At 37.8% G+C, this 24,111-nt stretch overlaps 1 protein-coding gene across 4 annotated transcripts in view; it reads right to left on the bottom strand.

The window, feature by feature from the left end:
* Positions 1 to 22,485, bottom strand: part of kdm3b (lysine (K)-specific demethylase 3B) — a 36,783-nt gene extending 14,298 nt beyond the window's left edge. For all 4 annotated transcript variants that reach the window (XM_038299146.1, XM_038299148.1, XM_038299147.1 and 1 more), the window contains exons 1-7: positions 21,980 to 22,485; positions 13,370 to 13,534; positions 10,216 to 10,329; positions 9,944 to 10,049; positions 3,934 to 4,058; positions 3,314 to 3,373; positions 1,956 to 2,651 (exon numbers count right to left, since the gene is read on the bottom strand). In XM_038299146.1, the coding sequence (XP_038155074.1) occupies positions 1,956 to 2,651; positions 3,314 to 3,373; positions 3,934 to 4,058; positions 9,944 to 10,049; positions 10,216 to 10,329; positions 13,370 to 13,534; positions 21,980 to 22,189 (1,476 nt within the window). In that variant the 5' untranslated portion in view covers positions 22,190 to 22,485. The remainder of the gene's footprint in view (positions 1 to 1,955; positions 2,652 to 3,313; positions 3,374 to 3,933; positions 4,059 to 9,943; positions 10,050 to 10,215; positions 10,330 to 13,369; positions 13,535 to 21,979) is intronic.
* Between the last annotated feature and the right edge of the window lie 1,626 nt (positions 22,486 to 24,111).

The following is a 24,111-nucleotide window of genomic DNA, read 5'->3' as shown; positions in this document are numbered from 1 at the left end:
ACTCAACTCCAAGACCACTACATCAAATCCAGTGTAACCAACTGCTTTACAAGGTCTTTTGCTTGATAAACAGATGGATCATGTAGATAATTAAGGAGACGTCTAAAAAAGGGGTAGGGAAAAAAAAAACATTCCCACAGCAATGCATGGTGAAGGCAACATGCTGCTGTGGGGATTAATTTTAGCAAAGAGATGAAGCTAGATAGAGCTGGCTAATAGAAGAAAAGATCATGAAGGCTTAAACATAGGGATGTAAAAAAGCAGATACAGAATTATAGTGTTTTGTTTGGATGATGAAACATTTTCATTAACTTCGTAATGATAACACTTTTAATTAATTCACTTTACAAGTCTGCGATAGGTGTGATATAACCTAAATTAAGAATTATTGCATCTATATCAAAACTCAAGCATTTAAACAAAAAAGGAATCTTCTCATTAACGTAGCTTGTCCTAAAGACAACAAAGTGGATCAATGTTTTAATTTCACACAGCTCCTAATAAAAAAAAAGAACTAGTGTCCATTATCTCATGCATCTAATCTGACTAACTTTAACTGACTCCCCCAAAAGTAAGGAAGTGTTGGCCTAGTGGTTAGAGCAGTGCTCTGAGAAGGTTAGAGGTAGTGGGTTTGATCACCACAGCCTGCGCTCTGGGTCTCTGAACAAGACCTTTAAAGGAATAGTACACCCAAAACATGATTAGCCTTCATTTTCTACTCACCCCCATGCTGAACAACACTCTGGAGTACTTTTTTGATATCTCAAATGCATCTGGAGATCTGGGAGGCTTCTTGCTGTCTGCTGACATTCAAATAATGGAGGTCCATGGCGCCCGAGGCAGAAAGGTCCATAAAAGTCCACATAAAACGTGTCAATATTCCTCCATACTGCTCGTCCAATGTATTCCAAGTGTCCTGAGTGGGTAGCGTCCATAATTTACTCGAAACGAAGTCATTTAGAATGTTTTTAGAGCATAAACAGTAGTGTATAGGATTTCCTAAAAGCGCGCGCCTGCGAGTTCACGACTCTACGGAAACTGCGGCAGACCCAACCAGATGAAAGTGCGCATTTAGCTCGGCAAAGAACTCATGCTCTTCCTCAACACTGAAGTCCTCAGACATTTTTCTTTCGTTGTTACTTTCTTTGCACAGGTAAAGAAGCACATTTCTTCTTCTACGCTTGCATTATCGGCAGAGCAGACGCTGAATGCGCACTTTCATCTGGTTTGGTCTGCCGCGGTTTTCGTAGCGTCGTGAACGCTCAGGCGCGCGCTTTTAGGAAATCCTATACACTACTGTTTATGCTCTAAAAACATTCTAAATGACTTCGTTTCAAGTAAATTATGGACGCTAGCCACTCAGGACACTTGGAATACATTGGACGAGCAGTATGGAGGAATATTGACACGTTTTTTGTGGACTTTTATGGACCTTTCTGCCTTGGGTGCCATAGATCTCCATTATTTGCATGTCAGCAGACAGCAAGAAGCCTCCCAGATCTCCAGATGCATTTGATATATCAAAAAAGTACTCCAGAGTGTTGTTCAGCATGGGGGTGAGTAGAAAATGAAGGCTAATCATGTTTTGGGTGTACTATTCCTTTAACCCCACACTGCTCCCTGGGCACCACACAATGGCAGCCCACTGCTCCCCAAGGGTATGGGTTAAATGCAGAGATTGATTTTTCCAATGTGAGATCAATAAAGTTAAATGATCATCAATTAGTATTCATTTACAGAGAAAAATTGACCCAAATTTTATTCTTTGGAAGTTTAAAACTTGCAGCCAACTATTAAGGCTAAAATAAAGGAATACAGGAATACAGTTATCTATGAATTCCCAGTTTCTGTCACCTCAGATGTACCAGCTATGTTGTAAAGGTCCATGGCTATAATGTGACCAAATGTTACAGTGTAAAGGTTATAAATAATAAATAAGCTCATGACAGGCTTACCTCTGTCTGGCCTCCCCAGGTCGGAGGTTTAGAGTTGAATCCCACCGATGGTGACAGTGTTACACTGGGTCTGCTATCCTGGGACCAAGAGATAGTGACCGGACCCGGGGAAACAAGAGCGGCTGTTTTAGAATAAGCCGACTGACAGGCCTCCTCGCGGTCCGGCTGGGGGGATGGAGAGGTCATTGGGGCCGGAGCACCAGGGACCAGGACCGGCATCTGCCCTAGTGAGGGAAAAGATGTGGTAGAGAAAGGGGAAGGAGCCGGTTTGAGAGGGGGAGGGTTCGGCGGGTGAGAAATGTTGCTGGTTGAGTCTGCTGCTCCTTGTGGAGGGAACAGGCGACCATTTTCTTTGATAATGGCAGGATAAAGAGGTGAAGAAACACTGGAGTGGTCCAAGTTGGCCGAGGAATTGGTGTTGGGAGAAGAAATGCTTCCTGGAGGAGAGGTCCCCTCGGAGGGGGTTCCGTTTTTAGTGGAGCTGCTGACCCTCTCAGAATCTCCAGCCCAGATTCCTGCGCCTTCCTCTGGAACTTTGTTGGAATTGCCACAGTTTTGGGTACCTGCTTCTGAATTTCCTGCTCCTTTAAACCGTTTCAAGTTCAAATCATCACCATCCTCTGAGGCGGTCCTACGTCTGCGCCCGTCTCCCTTCAATGCGTCGCTGTCCTTCCTTCGCTGTCCATTGTTTCCAGGCTAAGAGAGGGAAAGAAAAGGGGAATTTAGTTCCAAAGCAGAAAATACTTTCTAATCCTGCAGCACAATCACAACATTGTTTTTTTTTGTGGAAAATATACCCGAAGCAGCAAACCGAGCATAGTGGAAAACATGCATAAATATTTTTTTTTACTACAAATCCTTGTTGACTAAAACAAATGAAAATTCCTCTCTCTAAAGGCTGTATGAAGACTTCTACCCATAAAAACAAAACAAACTTAGCCCATATAACACTCAGACACTGTGTATCAAAGACACACAGAGCTAAAAAGAACAAGCTCATACACAACTGATAACTGTGTCTCTCTGTGTTTTGTCTTCCTGCAAGGACCAGGCAATAGGAGAGTACAGTCCAAAGGCACCAGTCCACCATGTTAAAACACACGTAGTTCATTTCCTGGCCATGGCTGACTTATTTCTGTGTTCATTTAACAGTGGGGATGATTGTCTAGCATTTTGAAGTTCTATACATACAATGGGGAACATTTCCTCTGCTTTATTTCACCTTTATAATAGCTTAATGGTAAAAGGCTAAAGAAAAGAGCAAGGTTTGTTTGTGTTAAGAATAAATGTGGAGGAGGCAACAGTTCAACAAGAACAAGCAGAGCTGACTTGACACTAACGTTTAATGAGAAACTTACCTCCTCCTCTGCTAGCATCACATGTATCACACGAGGATCCACCATCTGCTTGTCTTTTCCCTGCAGGCAAAAAGAAACTTTTTAAAACTACCATCATTAGTGTGGGTGGAGTCAGAAAGAGAAATTTAAAATCTTCCCGTCCCCTTCTTCTCTTCCCCACCTATGTTTTTAGCATCTTTTCTAACTTAGCCCACTCTGAATTCTTCTGTTTTCTCTTTTTTCACATTAGGAAAGGCTATTCATATCACACAGGTTTAAATAAATTAGCAGAAGCTTAAAACAACCATATCCACACCAGTTACATCCATTAAAATTAGAGGCAACGGCCTTATTTCAGTGTAGTTTTGACCATTTTTAACATAGCCAGTTCCACGGAAGTGGGCTGGAGAGGAACCCTGGTGAGCAACATTTAGGTTTAGTTTATAAACAATAGACCTATCTGTGGGAATACAGCTAACAGAAAATATTTATTTTGCAGCAATGAGCATTTGTTTTTTTTAAAGCCAGTGCTTACTTAACACACTGCATCAGTTTTGACATTTTTAATCCACCTATTACGGAAAAAGAGCTGAAAAGTAAAACCGAACATTTTTGTAAAGGATTGGGATAAAATGTGTTACCTTATCCAACGTAATCTCCATAACATGTGAGATGGAGTCATGCTGGGAGACTACTCCAAATGTCCAGCACTCTTCCATCTCAGGCTGGTACACACGGACCCTGCGCCCTTGAATGGAAAATGAACCTGATAGAAAAAGATGAGAAAATAATTCAACCAATTTGACTTTTTTACCTTATACAAAACTGAGGCCAACAGATGGTTCACTTTTTAAGTTTTATAAAAGTCTGTCAGCTGTCATTTCTTTACCCGTTGATAAACACTCAATACATTCATTATATTAACTACCACTAATATAACTAAACAAACAAAAAAATAGCAAAATAAACAAAGAAAAAGCAGACAAAATATTCAGAAGATTAAACAAGTTTTTATCTAGAATCTAATGATAAAATCAGTAATGTGCTCAATTAATTCCTGGAAAATCCCAAAGTTTTATACTCAATACCTACAGATTATACAGATTATTTAAGAAGTGGTGCTTTTTATTTTTTTATATAGGGATGACAAAATTAACCCTTAGCAATAATTACCCCTACCTGGGCTATGGTCCTGCTAATTAAACTGCAGAATAGTTTGGTTTACGAGCTTCAGGAGTGTTTTAATAGGATGTGTGAGCCTGTGCACCCACCAACACACAATGGACCGTCTTTCTTTCTTTGCAATAAATCACCAGACAAATGAGTTTAATGTTGGAAGGAGTTAATCATTGGCTTTTTCCAAACCAAGGGGACCTAATTTACTCACCAGTCAGTATGTTGTGAATATGCTGATTTGCATTAAGAAAACAAAGATAAACAAAAGGCAGGAGTGATCCAGGGCAGCACAGAGAGTAGTTGAAATAAATACCACTACACTCTAAAGGTAACTGTCTATCTACACCTCCCTCTACCTTCCTCTGGGGGAAAAAAGAAAATAAATTTGAGTACTCAGTTTTATTTTCCTTTTTCCCCCCAGACAGGTTTTATTCAGCATGAGAGCTTGTTAAAATTTTAAACCTTTTATATTTACGTTTGGCGCCAAGTCTGAGATCTGGTGTCGTATACTCAGGACAAACCGGTATATATATATATATATATATATATATATATATATATATATATATATATATATATATATATATATATATATATATATATATATACATATACAGGTGCTGGTCATAAAATTAGAATATCATGAAAAAGTAGATTGATTTCAGTAATTCCATTTAAAAAGTGAAACTTGTATATTATATTCATACATTACATACAAACTCATATATTTCAGATGTTTATTTTGTTTAATTTTGATGATTACAAATGACAACAAATGAAAATCTCAAATTCATCATATCAGAAAATTAGAATATTACTGAAGACCAATAAAAACAAAGGATTTATAGAAATGTTGGCCAACTGAAAAGTATGAACATGAAAAGTATGAGCATGTACAGCACTCAGTATTTAGTTGGGCCTCCTTTGGCCTGTATTACTGCAGCAATGCGGCGTGGCATGGAGTCGATCAGTCTGTGGCACTGCTCAGGTGTTATGATAGCCCAGGTTGCTCTAATAGTGGCTTTTAGCTCTTCTGAATTGTTGGGTCTGGTGTATTGCATCTTCTTCTTCACAATACCCCATAGATTTTCTATGGGGTTAAGGTCAGGAGAGTTTGCTGGCCAATTAAGAACAGGGATACCATGGTCCTTCAACCAGGTACTGGTAGCTTTGGCACTGTGTGCAGGTGCCAAGTCCTGTTGGAAAATGAAATCTGCATCTCCAAAAAGTTGGTCAGCTGCAGGAAGCATGAAGTGCTCTAAAACTTCCTGGTATGTGGCTGCGTTGACCCTGGACCTCAGAAAACACAATGGACCAACACCAGCAGATGACATGGCACCCCAAACCATCACTGACTGTGGAAACTTTACACTGGACTTCAAGCAACGTGGATGAAGTGCCTCTCTTCTTTTCCTCCAGACTCTGGGACCTTGATTTCCAAAGGAAATGCAAAATTTACTTTCATCAGAGAACATGACTTTGGACCACTCACCAGCAGTCCAGTCCTGTTTCTCTTTAGCCCAGGCAAGACGCTTCTGACGCTGTCTGTGGTTCAAGAGTGGCTTGACACAAGGAATGCGACAGCAGAAACCCATGTCTTTCATACGTCTGTGTGTGGTGGTTCTTGAAGCACTCACTCCAGCTGCAGTCCACTCTTTGTGAATCTCCCCCACATTTTTGAATGGGTTTTGTTTCACAATCCTTTCCAGGGTGCGGTTATCTCTCTTGCTTGTACACTTTTTTCGACCACATCTTTTCCTTCCCTTCGCCTCTCTATTAATGTGCTTGGACACTGAGCTCTGTGAACAGCCAGCCTCTTTAGCGATGACCTTTTGTGTCTTGCCCTCCTTGTGCAAGGTGTCGATGGTCGTCTTTTGGACAACTGTCAAGTCAGCAGTCTTCCCCATGATTGTGTAGCCTATAGAACTAGACTGAAAGACCATTTAAAGGCTTTTGCAGGTGGTTTGAGTTAATTAGCTGATTAGAGTGTGGCACCAGGGGCCATCAATTTTGAACCTTTTCACAATATTCTAATTTTCTGATATGATGAATTTGAGATTTTCATTTGTTGTCATTTGTAATCATCAAAATTAAACAAAATAAACATCTGAAATATATGAGTTTGTATGTAATGTATGAATATAATATACAAGTTTCACTTTTTAAATGGAATTACTGAAATCAATCTACTTTTTCATGATATTCTAATTTTATGACCAGCACCTGTATATATATATATATATATGTGTATGAATGATTAATTTCTCGTTTTCCAGCCACTTTTGTGGAAATTTGCATTTTCCCACATTCTCTAGCTTTTTCTCCGCCTCAAGCTTCTATTCCAAACATCCAGCTTTACGATCAACCAGAAGCAGTTCCGTGCAAACATGCAGAACCAGTTAAATCTGATGAAAATTTGTTTTATAAATGTTTTTTTTTTTTTTATTAAGCATGTTAAATCACACAATAATCACATTTAATGAATAAAAAAAAAAAAACCAAGTAACTTAATGATTTTTAATGACCCGCGGAAAACCTGTATATGTTTCTTTTTATGTTGAGTTCTTAGTGGAGCTCTAGAAAGTACAGAATTTGTTTTGATGATATTTTTCTCATTTAGATAAATATAGGGAATTATGTGTATGGAAAACTGTTTCTAGACTTTATTCTTAAATAATACAGCCAAAAATATATAAATAAAAAATGCTTTTTAGACTGATATGTAAAGCACAGCCTTTATTGCCAATCTCACACCTCAGAAATGAATTTGTAGCGCTGCCACAAATTGGTTTTGGTTTAAAGGTGACAGAATCACATAATATATAAATAAAGATGCCTAAAAAGAGTCTTTTCCCTTCCAAGTCTTAAAGATACACAGAGATCAAAGTTTCAAAATTTTTTCTTAAAGACTAGGTTGCTTTTCAATCTCAAAGAATTGTTACAGATAAACTCTGGCTAGAGATGAACAACTGTGCAGTTAAGAATATGTCTTCTTTGTAGGGTAAAATTATGTCACAGAAGTTGTGAAATGACCTTTAACCTTTTGAACCTGAGGGGTACCTTTGCAGGTACCTTTTCATAGTTACTTAACAGTGATAAACCACACATTAATGAAGACTATAGCAATGCATCATATCAAATTAAACTATAGAATCTAGGCTACAGGCCAAAACAAACCTTTTTAAAATGTGCAAAACAACTAAAGTTAAAACCAAAAAAAAAAAAAAAAAAAAAAAAAAAAAGGTAAAATATAAACACCCATAACCCCACTTTAAACCAGCACAACGCACACATCAAATGAAAAGCAGAAACTCAGTAGAATCAAGTCATGTGCTTCACTTTCCTCTAAACCAAAGCAATGCAGAGATACAGGCCAATAAACAACAAGAGATGAAACCGCTCAGCCAGGAAATAGTTTTTAAAACATCTCTTACTTTTGCTGTTTCTCCATGAAAACTATGTTTTACCGGTAAATCCACACCGCTTGGTTAAAAACAATCTCTACCGCAAAAGAAAAAAAAAAACACTTTGGACATTTCTGCAGGTCTTTAGCATCCAGAAATAGCCTTTACAAGCCACCAATCCAGGTGCCTGACCAAGCTAACAGACTGCTATTGGCTGAAACTACGGTCATTCCTTCCCAGCTACATTCCACCGACTCTAACAACTTGATTGACGCATGATTGGTCAAAATCAAATAATTGGCCCTGTCTAACTACACACCTATGTGGGTTTAGGTAGGTCTGTGGTTGAAGTTTCAAAAAAATGCCCAAAACTTTTGGATTCAACTCTACTCATCATTCTTAGTGATCTAAAAATAAAACATTTATTTCTCCACATGAAAAAATAGAGATGGTGGGGCCAACTGTGCCAAATGGCCACTTTGTTAATCTTCGCTCAACTTTTTGTAAAAAACACAGCTATAATATTATTTAGTGTTACTTTAGAAATATGTCAACATATTGTACTAAAGTTTGAAAAAGAGTAATGGGATCCAAAGCATCATTTCCGAGAATTGCTGAAGCTGAATGGCGAGGGTTGAGATTTGGCTGTGCCATCTTCATTTAGTAACACACAGACCTTATCGTTGATGGAGAACCTTAAATATTATTACATTTGAATCAAATAGATCTTGTGGAGATCTTGGAGAATGTAATTTCAAGAAAAATGGGTTAAAAGTTTAAAGGGATAAGGCTGGTTCATACATCTGCGTGTGTCGCAGTGAACGCAAATGCTTGTTTTGTTTGTATGACAGCCATTGTGGAAAACGACTCAGGAAGTCTGACCAGTTAGAAGAGCGAGGTGTGGGAGAACGCTGGAACCCTTTTCCCCCTGGATCTCTGCTCTTGTTCTCCCACATGTCCCTCCGTTGTCCCACAAACCTGGCACCACTTCCTCCCCGCCTCGGCCGTATCTAGACCCACAGCTAGTTCCTGATTGTCCCTCTTGTGTTGTGGCGTGGAATAACATAGCGCAGACCACGCTTCAATACTGGGCATAAATTAAAAATATCTGCAACAAGCTCACTGCGATACACTGCTGCGGGGAGTATAACCAGCCCTTTAAAAAGACCTGCTGGATCACAGGTTAACAAAGCACCGTGGCGTTTAATAATTCATGAACCAGGCATATAAGAAAACCTAACTAGGTCCTTGGGTTAGACACTGAAGTCCAGAATGTTATAAAAACAGTTTGAAACAGAAATCTGAGAATCGTTATCATGTCCTACTTTAAGAACGGCTTTCTTGGCTGTGAAAAATATTCCCAGCACTCAGAGGATTTGTGCTGCTAAGACCTACAGGTCAAAATGTCAGTTACTGCTGTTTCCAATACAAATGTGTCCCAAACAATAACTGATATTTTGCTTATACACAAAACAATAATAATAATTAGTTTCGAAATTTCTGTATTTCTGTATTTCCTTTAATAAAAAATGCAATTAAAAGCAGTATGTTTGTTCCGGGATAACAAAAAAAAAAATAAATGCCACACCACAATCTTTTTCTACCTCCTGTCCCCTTGTTTATCTGTTTTTCCAGTAGCAACATTCGGCTCTCCATCATGTGACTCCAAACATGCTTCTTTTGCAGGTTTTAAAAGTACACCATTTTCAATTCTCCTCCTACACTAAACACTTCTTTTTAAAATTAAGTTATGCAGAATCTGATGACACACTTTTACAACAGTCATACTAACATAATATACCTATAAAAACGTTGAGGAGATGAAATAATGATGATTAATGCTTTTCTTCTCCCTTTATGCATATTTATTTCAAAGATCTACAGACGAGGATTAAATTAAAACCTTTGAAAAAATGACAGATGACGTCTAACTACTTGAGACTGATGAATGATTCCCATTCCTTCTGAACATAGTGCTACTGGATCATAAATCATTTTTATGTGTCCGCCTCAGTGAAAACCTCAGACAGAGCAACTCAGAGACCACTTCAGATCTGAGTTTGAGTCCTACCCTTTCTGAAGATCTCCTGCAGTTTGAAGTCTGTGTGCCAGCTGGAGATGGCTGACAGCAACGAGGGCTGCTCCAACAACAGAGGGTGTCTCATATCTTTATCAATCTGCATAAAAAGACAGTTAAAAATACTTCAATAAGACCTAACCACAGATGGGATCAGAAAGTCCCAACTTTCTTAATGACACATCAGAAATTAACATTTCTCGGTCCATCATTTCACCATGTTAATTCAAGGTAGCAATAGAGTTAATCCTAAAATTAATACCCACCTCAAACCTTTTGAAACCTTTATCATCTGGCAAAAACTCTGAATTCTTTGTTGCAAAGTACTCCACAGGAACCAGTGATCCTAAACCCACTCTGTCCACCAGTGAGCGGAAAGCCTGCACAAGAGAAGAAGCATTTCAAAATCTTTGAACAGAACCAGAACACCAAACAGAATATGGTCAATAGAAACCACATTTAAAATATGGTTTAATTGCATTTCATGTCACTTATTAGAAATATTCTAAGTCAAGAGGAATAAAATGAAAATTAATCAATTTGTGCTGATTTGGAAGAAAATCATATTGATTATCTGATGATAATCTGATTAAGCTTTTTGGTCTCTATTAGAGACGCGTCAGTCACAGATCCGCCGCTATTTGAAAACAGTGGTCTGGTTCCTGTGGTAAAAAAAACAAAACAAAGTGCCGTTGAGCAGAGTGGCGACTTGGTTCTTAGTTCGAGCCCCACTCCTACAGACTGCCACTCTGGGTCTTGCACAAGACCCCCGACCCTACACTGCTCCCCTGGTGCCACACGATGGCAGCCCACTGCTCCCCAGGGGGATGGGTTAAATGCAGAGGTAAATTTCTCCAATGTGAGATCAATAAAGTTCCAATTATTAAATGACTGGAACAGGGTTAAATACAAAGACTATTCATCTTTAATTCCCTTCTTAATATAATATTCTTGTTAAAGCCACGTTACTGCTTTATTTTCACCTTAATTTATCCTCTAAAGGTTTTGCTCCCCTGTAATCACCAGACGCTTATTTAGATTTTAAGATTTAGTCCAAATAAAAGCTTTGTTTAAGCTTTGAGCACAGCTTTCTCAAACCTAAATAATCACCATTTTCTGACCTTCCAAATGATCATTAATAAGTCTTTCTTATATAAAACAAAACATGACTGATTGGGGTCATAACTAATATTGTGCTGCTGGGATAGGTGGGTCTTGGGCTACTACTGATCTTTTCAAATACAGCCCATCTCTAAATGGCCAGATCGCATTCACCCAACCTGAGTGCCATGAATACTCAACAAAGGTCATTATTCTGCATCTCGCTACGCAGAAGCGGAAAGAAAAGCAACAACCATGGTGGATGATAATGCGGAGAGCAGTCTTTTTTTCTTCTTCTACACTCTTGAAAAGATTGTGTTGTTAATGCACTGGCTGAGGTTGCAAGATGCGCTCCAGCACTACCATCTATGTTTACTTCTGTAAACACGGAGCAAGCACGATTGTGATGTCAATGCATCCTCTACTGCGCGTCTGGGACACTTAAGTTGTATGAATGCAGTTCACACAGGAGATCAAATACAAGTTGTATATATTTGGAAATCTGAAAGAACACGAAAAAGAAACTTATTTTACAAAAAAATAAAACACTGAATTGAGCATTAATGCTTGCAGTGTGAACGTAGCCTTGGAGGAATTCCATATTTAGTAGTTAAATATTGTCTCACTTTTGACTTTTTACCGCAGTTGCCCTGAAAATTTATGTCTGATTTGTTGAATAATCTGCGGTAACAAACAGAGCCAGTACCTGCAAAATACTTTGCCCAACATAGCTGGATGTTTGGATTTCGTTCTGATTAGGGCTGGGTATTTTCTCCAAAGTCCTGAATCGATTCTATTTTGATTTATACAGTTCTAAATCTATTAATTTCGATTCCATCTGTTTTTACAATAATGAAAGTGGTTCAACTGTGTTTCAAAATACTCATGTATTTTATTTTTTCCTGTGACATTAAACACAAAGTGCAAACTTGTAAATCAGACAGTTTAAACTTGAGGTGTGAACAAAACTGTCTCAAAAGTGCAAACTTGTTTGTGAAAAGTGAAAAAGTGAAGCCTCACTCGAGCAAGCAGACGTGACAAAGCAGACGTGCATGAGCTGCATTATCTTCAATGCACAAACCATATTTGCAGCGTTGTCTGTAGCAACTACAGGGTGTTTGCTGGTCAGCCCCCATTTGTTAATGTCTTCAGTCAAGCTATTGGCTATATTTGCAGGTGTCTAGCTTAAAGTAATCTTGAGCGCATCTTTCCTGCTCATTTAAATGTGAACGCACGTGCGTCACTATAAGATGAATCAATCTCATTCCCTAGACATCGATTTTGCAAAAATGTACAGGAATCGATTCAAAATCAATTAAATCCATTTTTTTACCCAGCCCTAATTCTGATGAATGTTTGTTTCTGGATAATGCTCAACACTAAGCTCTTCATTTTTTAAATATAAGTGCTAAGATTCTTTTTCAGTTTATCCTGTTTCTTTAGCATTTGATGGCATTTTAAAAAGAGATTCCTCTTTACATAAACAATGTGATCCTCATTGCTAATGCCCCGCCCATGTGATTCTAGGGCTTCAAAAACAGATACCTAGAAAGGCCTGTTATTAAGTTTAATTTTCTTCAAAGAAGACTCAACCCTCTTATTTATTTTTTTTCTATGTAACTTGTAATTATCTTTTTACTAATTTTTTGCACTTTATGTTTGTTGTACAACACTTTGGGCAGATGTAGCTTTTTTTAATGTAGTATAGAAATAAAGTTGACATTGACAAAGATAAAAGTTCATGTGAACAAGGCGTTGAATCAAATATGGCGTCTTTTACAATTTATTCCTGTTGGTTCAGGTGTCAAAAACTGGCTTCAAATCTTTTGCGTTACCTTGTCTTTTCCACCCTTCTTCCCTATTTCCTCTTATTTTAAATCCTAAGTGCAGCCATGCAAAAAATTTGCTTCTATGAAAAAAATGTGTTGATAATAGTTAGATAGTTATCTTGGTTTTTACTAATTAAACTTAGGTGATTTATAGTAAACATTATCTTTATTTATAGATTCATATTCAATGTAGCATTTATTAGAATGTAAGCAAATGTTTATTTTCCATGTTGATTTTAAACGCTGAATATGTTGGCAAAACAGAGGAGCCAGAGGTGATGGGAAAGGTAACTTCTGTAGAAATTACCTTCATTGAGACGGCTGTCATTAATGATTGATTTTATTAAATCAATAATAAAATTATAAATTTTATAACCAATAATGAATCGGTGACATTTTTCACTAGCTACTTTTGACTTGTAGACCTTTAATTTCCTGAGACAGACCATGTTGTTACGACATTATTCCAAACACCCTACTGTCGACTCACCAGAGCAGGCCAGGGTGCTGTCGGTCCTGGGACTCCACTTGTCCTCGTACCATCACTGGGGTTGACCCAAACGACTGAGTCTTCCACAAACATGGCTTTTACTCTATCGCCATACACCTGCACCCACGAACATCGCTGCGATGCATTCTCAAACTCCAGAAACAGCTACAGAAAGGGAACAAAAAAGAAAACAAAGGCATCAGGAATTAAACCAGAGTCAGGCTGCAGGCTGGTTGGTTCCTTTTTTCAAAAACAAGAAATAACTCAAAAGGAAATTTATCAAATCAAATACAGAATGCAGCATTATTCTTCTGTCAGTTAAAATATGCTTTAGATGATTAAAAAAAAAACATTGATGTTCTGTTATTTAATGTGGCATGTAAATAAACAGTTAATCTAGACCAACTGGTTCTTGAGTTTCTATCAATTTGATAACTTCCAAACAAGCAGTAAAACATGTTATGAATCTGATCTGAATCCATGCAACCAACAACTGCCGAAGGAATCTTTTTTGGTGGCAGCAACAAATGTTATGTTGCTTGAAATCAATAGAGAAAAAATAAACGTTTTTCAGCTGCAAAAACTCCTAAGCAACAAACAGTGCTGGGTTTAAACAGTGTTTTTCGTTGCAGAGTAAAAGCTATCAGATGCCACCCGATCAACTGAAACTTCAAGCTTCATTAGAGATGCATATATGAAACAAAAAAGGCACCAACTTTCGAGACCTAAGTGGAGGTTTCCGTTAGCATAACCAGAGCAACGAACAATAATCCTAATGTTTTATTTGATGGAGACTTGTAAAAAACCCATTACACAGTTCAATCTACAAAGCTGAGTTCTGTTTCCCAATCCAAAGTATCATGTTAAAAGAAAAGGTACAGTGGACATATGGGGACAAGAAATGCCTTTTATTAATTATACAATCACCCGTTTCCGCTTCTTCCGGGTTCCTACAGCATAGGGCAATTTAAATTCAAGACTCTTTAAGACTTTTTAATGCCACTTGAAATAAAAATTTAAGACCAAAATTACAAGAAATACATGCGAGAACTTAACCCAAAGGTTTATTTTAACATAAACCACTGCACTAATGTTTTAAACTTTGAAAAACTTCCCATATGGGAAGAAAGCTAAAAACAAACAAATTACAGATATATTTTAACAATTATTTAACTGAATTCACAAACTTTGTTTTAGCAGGGAACAAAACAAATCAGTTTTAAAGCCACAACATAACCAGTTCTAAGTCTTTTTTGCAGTTATTTTTCTTTGTATCCTTTTCTTAGTATGTTTGATTTGGTGACAAGTGGAGGCGTTGCAGAGACAAGGGTTGAACAAAATTGAGAAATACCGGCTGTTTCTCATTAACTCGATTTTGGCGCTTTGTTTTTTCGTACTTCGCATGTGCGACTCCACTGCCTTAATTCCCATCGTTCCGAGCTAGAATGACTTCTTGCACAAAATACACTGTGCCTCATATATGTTCCCTGGTTTTAGCCATGGAGAAAACTCTTGGCTGGATAGACAATTTTCGTTACATTTACACTTGCTCATATTTTCCAGACAAAAAGTTAATGGTGCATCTCCCAAATGTCTCGGCCGCAACAACGCTTTTACTGGTTCCGCTATCGGGCGGAACCAATAACGGCGAGCCGTTATTTACAGGTGCTGGTCATAAAATTAGAATATCATGAAAAAGTAGATTGATTTCAGTAATTCCATTTAAAAAGTGAAACTTGTATATTATATTCATACATTACTGTATATTTTTTTATTAAAATTTTTTTTTTCAATTTTTATGTTTTATTTAGATTACAAAAATAAATCGTAATAAAAATAATCCTATTTATGATGCTTTAAAAAATAAGACCTACGAAAGACTGATACAAGACATTTTAATACCAATTAAGGCCTTAGTTTTATTTTGAAGAATTCAATGACTTTTAAGACTTTTTAAGGACCCGCGGGAACCCTGTTCTTAGACCAGCGAATGAGAGGGTCGATTTATGCTGATCACTGATCAGAACAGCGACAACAACAATGGCGCCGTTGCTGCTAACGCTACTCACCCTGCTGTCGGGCTTACAACAGAATCTTCTTCTTCTGGAATATCTCCAGGACGAACAGAGCAATATCGACGACATAGTTCAGCAGCTGAATTTGACTTAACCACGAAAATGGACCCGCAGGGCAACCATGTATAAATATTAGTGCGCATGCCCAACATTTCGTCGCTTATTTTTGCTTCGGCACCACAGCGCCACTTACAGGCCTGGCATACATTTTCACGCTTTCATGCATTCGTGTGGACGATCACATTTATTTTACGTCTCCGTCTTTACGGAAAACGTTTTGGAAAATATCAGCGTTTCGTGTTCGTTTTGACTTCGTGTAAGCATATTACAGTGTTTAATGAAAATATGCACAACGGAATGCAGACGATCCAGTGGATGTTAATAAGTAGGGGGGAAATTGGAAAAAGATTGTAATTGGAGATTTTATTTTTAGGCCATATCCCAAGCCCTTGTTAAAATCCCTTATAATTAGGGCTGAGTAAAAAAAAAAATTTTTTAATGGATTTTGAATCGGTACTTTATATTTTTGCAAAATCGATGTCTAGGAAAAGAGATCGATTAGTTTTATAGTGACGCACGTGTCGTTCACATTCAAATGAGCAGGAAAGATGCTCTCAAGATTACTTCAAGCCAGACAGCTGCAAATACAGCAAATAGGTTGACTGAAAACATTAACAAATGGGGGCTGACCAGACTGTAGTTGTTACAGACAACGCTGCAAATATGGTTGTATATGAGATAATGTAGCTCATGCATGTCTGCACTTTTGAGACAGTTTTGTTCACATCTCAAGTTTAAACCATCCTATTTACAGGTTTGCACTTTGTGTTTAATATGACAGGAAAAAAATTAAATACATGAGTATTTTGAAACACAGTTGAGCGACTTTCATTATTGTAAAAACAGATGGAATCGAAATTAATAGATTTAGAACTGTATAAATCAAAATAGAATCGATTCATCGACCCCGCCCTACTTATATCTAATATTAGCCATTGTTTCAAATTGTGCTGTTGTCCACAGCAGGCCCAGTCTTCATGGATGTGCTTTCGCATCCATCCACTTATCTAAAGTGACAAATGCATGGCTTTCCAGAAACCAACTAGTTATCTTTTAACCATGGACCAGTTACTGCTGAGGATACTAAAACTGTTAAAACAGTAGTTCCAGGACAAGATTTTACCTTTTAACTGCTGCTATGTTTGCTTTCATGACATCCAAGATAAAAGAGCTTGACTGAGGAGAGTTTTCTATGGCGTAGTCTGACAATTCTGCTGTTTCTCCACCTGTTGGCTTAACCTGCTTATAATCTGTCAGAAGAAAAGGCTAAAACTTTTTCACCGCTTACAAAAACAGGAATTTCATTAAAAACATTTTTACAATGATTATTCTAGCATCTAATATGAGCTTATTATATTTGTTTGGATCTATAAAGAGCAGAACTAAGAATTATTTGACATAAATAATTAAAATCTTCCCAATTTTGCATGCATGTATTTGTAGTTTAAGTCTATGAATCAAAATCCTTATGACTAGTAATTTTCAATTGATTAAATTGATCTAGAAGCTTTTTTGTCTTAAATCCAACATTGGCCTAATGAATAACTTGTGTAAATTCTATGAAGGGCAATGTTTTACCAAATAAACTCCAAAGACTTATTCTGTACACAGTCTTCCATATCTAAATGAGCCTAAAAGGCTAAAAGCGAATGGTGCAAAGGGAGCGTAGTCCTCTTTTTTTGCCCCAAAGTTAGAAAAAATTTCTTTTCAATCCTGTGTGTCTAGCTCCCTTTGATCCACAGGGATACTTCATCCCATAACCAGCGTGTGTTCACATATTGCCTGCAGTGAGTTTTTGCTTTGCATGAAGAGTTTTGCACTAATGTGGTTTGAGCCCAGCAAGCTGAATGTGGATTCTCTAACAGACATAATGTTTGTGGTAAGAAACATCTGTGACGACTCAGGAATTTCTCAACAAAACAGACAATTTCACTTTCTTCTTTTCTTTCTATGCCCCTAAAAAATATAAAAAGAGTGAAGAAGAAAAAGTCAATAGAAAAAGCAAAAATCCCTTGAAAGAATCCATAACAGCCATTGCAGTTTTAAAATTCACTTTGCCTTTTTTATTTTAATTTAAGATTTCCTACAGGTACTAAATCATATGACTGGTAAAAATTGTATCAACTATCATCAGCGGGTTGGGAAATGCTTGAAGAAATGCCTTTAAATTTAAAAACCAGACGAGAACATGTATAATCTTAAAGGGATAGTTCGGGATTTTTGACATGAATCTGTATGGCATCCCCATCACCAGTGTCATGCAATCACACTGACTTACCCCTGGCAGCATCCTGTGAGCAGAGTTCTCGTCCAGCTTTGGTCAAGCCGAAAGTAGTCCGGCAGGTTTGCTAGACCCAGCGAAATAAAACGTTTCTCTTCCCAAAACATTGTGTTCAAAAAGAGTGATATTTTTGCATCCCAAAAACATTGTAGTGGAAAAAGTCACACGTCGTTATCACTTGGTCCTATTTTCTCTCTGTTCGTATCAGTGCGCGCCGTCATTCTGACAGCGAGCTCAACTTTGAGGAGGGCAGGGAAGTCGCTGTTTGTGATGCAGACAGCAGCTGCTGCAACTCCGACATCCTCATCAATGGAAAGGTTCTGTATCTCGGGCATTACTAAATCCCACTCGTGGCAACAGTAGCATCCACCTCTGTCTGCATTAATTCGCACTTGAAACAAGTGCACCATGATTTGTCGGCCACCCTGGATATCGCAGCTCCAGCTGAGGCTCCTGCGGCTCCGGCTTCAGCTTCCATCACTTCTCTGTCCACCCTCTCTCTTTCTGCCCGATCTAACTCCATTTGTCGAAGTTCATCGTCAGTGTACTCGGGTTCATAAAGATATCCCTTTGGCTCTAAGTGGAAGTCGATGTTTTCCTCGTCGCTCTCGTAGTCAGACATCTTCCCCAGTAGTAAACAATCGCGAATCAAACAGGTAGGCCCTAACCTGACAACAGCCAGATGCATGCCTCGCTCTGCCCAGCTAGGAACTAGGCGGAGCGAGACATGCATCTGGCTGTTGTCAGGTTAGTAGGCCCTAGCTGTCAGGTCATGGTGTTGCGCGCACTGATACGAACAGAGAGAAAATAGGACCAAGTGATAACGACGTGTGACTTTTTCCACTACAATGTTTTTGGGATGCAAAAATATCACTCTTTTGAACACATAATGTTTTGGGAAGAGAAACGTTTTATTTCGCTGGGTCTAGCAAACCTGCCGGACTACTTTCGGCTTGACCAAAGCTGGACGAGAACTCTGCTCACAGGATGCTGCCAGGGGTAAGTCAGTGTGATTGCATGACACTGGTGATGGGGATGCCATACAGATTCATGTCAAAAATCCCGAACTATCCCTTTAAGTGTGAGGTTTTTAAAGCATGATCGTAGATCAATTAAATTTGGTATTGTAAAATATTCATTTGGTCCAACAAACATCATAATTAGCTTTATTTGGTCACTATTAGCATAATTAACTTTGCTTTCTCCACCCACAGCATAAATAAATCAAGTTTACATATATAAACAGCCTGCATGTTGGGGTTTTCTAACAGAATCTTTAAAGAAAAAGAAGGGAGGATATATAATATATTTATTTTGTTTTGAAGCAGAATGCTAGCTTGTTAGGCAGTCAGTCTGGGTGAAGAAAGGGCTTCTGGTGAAGCTTGCTTCTTTAAAACTGCACCAACCAAAAATTAAAAGACATAACAGCCTCTTAGCAAATGTGGGGTTTATAGAGATGTTAGCTGCACTTGTTGTGACTCTAGACTTCTTCAAATCCTAGATTGAGGATGATCTATTCTGCAGACCTAATTGTTTCTTGCCGTTGGGACTCGTCCTGTTTTGAATAAGAACCAAACCGAAGAAACATGGATAAACAGACTACATGATTACAGCCAAGAAGATGGTCAGCAGCTTCTTTGGAAGGTTGTTCTTTTGTTGGTGCAGAAAGTATGTTCTGTACCGAGCCTATTCAAACAGTGTCTTTGTGAATGAGTGGTTCCGGGGAAGCAGAAATGGTCCACAGTATATGGAGTTGTTGAGGATGGTAAAGGGGGTGCAGCTTGACAGAAATTCTCCAAAAGTGCACCCTCATCTCCACAGGCTTTGGTTGGTTCTTAATGCACTGCAGCCCATCTCCTGTCTTTATACAGAGTCCTTGATTAGACCAATGACAGCCATCTATGAGCCAGGACAGTTTCTGGTTGAGGACGTTTTAGATGGATGTCATTAAGGTCTGCAAAGAGGATCCTGATGTGCATCCTTGGATGGTTGAGTGAAGTGAAGGCAGGATCCATAGACTTCTTAGCCGCTCAAAGGATTTTATGAGCAGACATCAGGGAAACAAGTAGTCATTTAACTCTGTGGTCATTTAGTATCACCTTAGTGTGCAGCAATTCTGGTTTTGCCCTCCATGGTGTACCCTGCCTCTTGCCCAATAACAATCTTCAATAGAACCAAGGGTCATCATCTGTCACATTTCAGAATAATCAAATTCTTAAAATGGAAATAAAAGTCAAGAAAAATAGTAATAGGGTTTAAAAGAAAGTTCTTAAAAGAAAAATTGTGCGTGAGATTTTACATTTTTATTACGGTTAATCTCCATAATTCCTTCAAAAACATATTTTAATGCAAAGGTTTAGATACGCAGGTTTGAAAATGCCATTATAATTTGAGGAAATGGCAATATTTAGGTTCAAAGCGAGGTGGTTGTATAAAAAGGAATACTCCAGAAGGGCAAAAACTGAAACAACCTATCCAAGCTCCTAAAGCTGGAGAAAAGAGAGCACAAAGTTAGTGAGTAAAGATAAAGAGGGTGACCAGGAGAAAGCTGCTTGATTTCACTTCAAACTTTCAAAAGCTGTTTTTGTTTTTAAAAATTGTTTTTGTTTTCAAAAAATGTTTTAAATCAATCTTAAAGTCATTAAGTTAGTTAATTGCTGTAAAAAAAAACGTATATGTAAACAATTGCAAGATAAAAAATCCATCAATAGGAATATAAACATGTTTTATATGCAGATTCTAACTAGGGCTGCAACTATAGATTATTTTGCAAATCGAATTATCTGTCATTTGTTTCTTTTTGATTAATTGATTAATAATTGGATAGCAAAAGGTTCCTTAAAGAAGACTTTTAACGAAATTAAACCAGGTGAAAGTAAAACTTTTCCACTTGAGATGGACAAAAACATTTTCTTTTTTTCTTAACTGCAAATTGTTTACATGGTTGCTTTTTTATTTACAATTTTAGAATTACTGCTCAAGGTGGGTCACTGTCAGCTGAAGACACTTTTTAGTTTCTATATTCCAGTTAACGATTAACCGACTACTAAATTAGTTGATGATTATTTCAATAATCGATTCATCCGATTAAATGTTTCAGCCCTAATTCTAACAATGTTTCACTGTAAAAAAAGGTCCAATCTGGTTGCTGCAGCAACAAATATGACCTTTTGACCGGAAAGAAGGACCACTACAAGTTAGTTAAGATTCAAAAACTGAAAAGGCTGAACTTTTTAAGATCCTTTGTTGAACTTTTTAAAACCAACGTCTATAACCAAGAACTTTAACAACAACTTAAAGACGATTTATTCTAATATGTTTAATAGAAAACTTGACATTCTTTGGTACTCTTCCCTGTGTGTACTTTTCAATAGGACTTAAATATTTAGAAGACACATTTTTGTAAACCTATTGCTAATCAGTAACAATATACTTATTTAAAGGCATGTTTGACTTAACTTTTCGCTTCTGTTGTACAACCACTACCCATTGTTCTAATCAGCAGTGTTGAGTCAACAGCTTTTAAAATGTCAGCATCATTCATCCAGATTGTTATAAATCGGCAAAAATCCGACTCACACTTAATAATGTGGGTCAAACAGAAAGGTGGGACCGATTTTAGGTTTAGATAGATAGATAGATAGATAGATAGATAGATAGATAGATAGATAGATAGATAGATAGATAGATAGATAGATAGATAGATAGATAGATAGATAGATAGATAGATCTATCTATCTATAGGTTCGCCCCTGCATTAACTTCTTAAGGCCTTCTTAAAAGGACAAGTTTTAGCTAACGGTAAGTTTTATAGAAATTATCTGCAACTTATTGGAATATGCATAATGAATTTCGAAAATATCCAGACTTTTCTTTTTATACTTTACAGTGCGCTCTGCAAGGTCATGAACATCATTGCTTGAAGCTAAATATCCTGAAGCTAAGATAACCGAACAAAGCAAAGGCCCGAAAAACCCCGGCCTCGATTTTAGCTTCGACTCTCTGCCTGCGACACGCAACGGACTGAAAGCTACGTTTATGCAGCGCGTAACATTAAAGCTTTCGACTCTCATGGACAAAAACAAGCTACACTGTGCTTTTTGCACAATAAACAGCTTAGCATATGAGGTCTGTTTTAAAAAAATGACCGATATTAGCTTTGTAACACTGCATCGCTTGCATGTAAATACTGACCGTCAGCCCGGCAGCGCTGCTGGCTGTTGTCGCCTCCCCTCCTTCGCTAGCCTCCGTAGCGGCCAGGCCGATGACGCTCACCGCCCGCACCGTCCCTCGGAGCCAGTCCCGGGCCCAGGCAGGCTGCTCAGACTCTGATCCATTGGTGGACCTGCCGTCGTCGAGAAGCAAAATCAGACGCTTCCCGATTAATTCGAGAGAGTCCCCCATGGTTTGCTTACAAAGCTAGTGCTAAGCCACCATGAACAGTTGAACTTCTCCGCTCGGGATGGGAACTCGGGGAAGCTAACGCAAAAAAAAAGGCGAGGAGAAACAGCTTTTGACTGTTTCGAATATCACGCTAGTGCCACAAAATGTTCGTTCGGCCGCTGTACCGGGGAGTAGTCGGCGGCAGCGGACCGCAGATCTCCCAGTCGAAACGTTTTTGTCCTCGGTATTAACGCGACTATCCTGCTCTGTCCGCCATTGAGCCCTGCAACAATCAAACGCACTCCTCCTGGTAGACAGGCAGCACTGCGGAGACGTGGAAAATACTAGGAAACACTGACCCCTAGCGGAGGATTTATGCATTACTTTCCCGCAGTGGCGATTATTTAAGCAGCTTCTCCACGGAAAGCTAAATACGGAAATTTCAGTGGAAACTTTGGAGGATCATTAGAGTCCTGAAAAAAAATAAAAAAATAAAAAATCAAATTTAAAATGCAAATCATACAATTATAAATCCAATTTGAATTTTTCTTCTAATTTTAAATTTCTAATTGTATAATTAAAGAGGAATTGTGAATCATATTTATTAATCCCTTTATAAACACTGCAATTTGAGAAGATAGTTTAAAATCTATTTTCTAAATGCATGTTTTAAAAACCCATTTCTGGTTGGCAGTACTGAAAAGCAACTGTTTAACTGGTTTTCAGTCTGCTTAGAGACCAGAAGTGTCACGTAAAGGTAAATGAAGAGAATAGTAAAAAGAAAGTACAACTGCAAAAAGGATTTGAAAATGCAAGCTGAAAAAGAAAATTGAAATTGAAAAAATAATTAGATTTTAAAATGTGTGATAAGAGAGGTACTTTTAATCAGAGTTATGAATAGTGTTTTTTAAATATCCACTTAGAAGCAGGATTTGAAAGTATATTTTTTGAACGGCAGTATTGAATAATAAATTCATAAATGCAATTCCTCTTTGATAATTCAATTTTAAATGTTTACTTAAATTTGATTTGTAAATGTATGATTTCAATGTTAAATTTGAAGTGGTTGAGGGTTTTTTTCAGTGACACCACTGGTCCTCCAAAGTCCTGGCCAGAAGTATTTTGGAATGCATGAATAATTTGTTGGATATTTATAAAGTAATCTATAAAGAAACATTGGAAATCTTATTTGGATGTTAATGCTTTTTTACGTATTTTCCACCATTTAAATTGATCAAACACCCTAGGAAGGTTTATTTGATTTATTTTGCTTCCACTCTATGGATATTAGCAGAGGAATAATCCAATGTTCAAAGCTCACTGCATCAATTTTATGATCACCAATTCTTCTCCATGACTACAAACTCCACATCCCAATTATTTTGGGGGTTTCTTTGTCCAAACATTAACATGTGAAGCTTGTTTACTAACAGTCCAGGTGGATCTTTATCAAATCAAAGAATGAACATGTGAGAAATCTCCTCAAGCCCACTGCTATGTATAGTGGAGGGTTCATGATGCTGAGGGGATGTTTCTCCTCAAAAGCCAAAGGAACATTTTAGGGATGTTTGTTTTCACTAGCTTTTAGAAATACCAGAACACGAGCCATTAATAGAAAACTGAAAATAGATTTAATACGTGGGGAAATCAACAGAGAAATGATCCTCGTTTCTTCAGTGAGTCTCAAGACCAAACCCAATGGAAAACCAGCAGGGTGGAACAAAGAAAAGGACCTAGGGCTTGAATAATCTGGAAGATCGTGTGAAGTGAAATGTTGGAGAGGTAAACTGTGCTTTCCTGTTGGAAAAGTGTAGCACTTGGGAGTGAATTCAAAGCATATATGTTGTAGCACGAGTTTTTTACTCAGTATAAAAATAAATGTAAATTGTTCATTGTAATATTATCATTCCTTTGAAAAATATAGTTTTATTTCAAATTAAGCC

This window comes from Cyprinodon tularosa, unplaced genomic scaffold (genome assembly GCF_016077235.1).
Source record: "Cyprinodon tularosa strain WSP-4 unplaced genomic scaffold, ASM1607723v1 ctg42, whole genome shotgun sequence".
NCBI classification, from domain to species: domain Eukaryota; kingdom Metazoa; phylum Chordata; class Actinopteri; order Cyprinodontiformes; family Cyprinodontidae; genus Cyprinodon; species Cyprinodon tularosa.
Note: the sequence above shows the minus strand (reverse complement) of the source record. Positions and strands in the feature narration are given on the sequence as shown.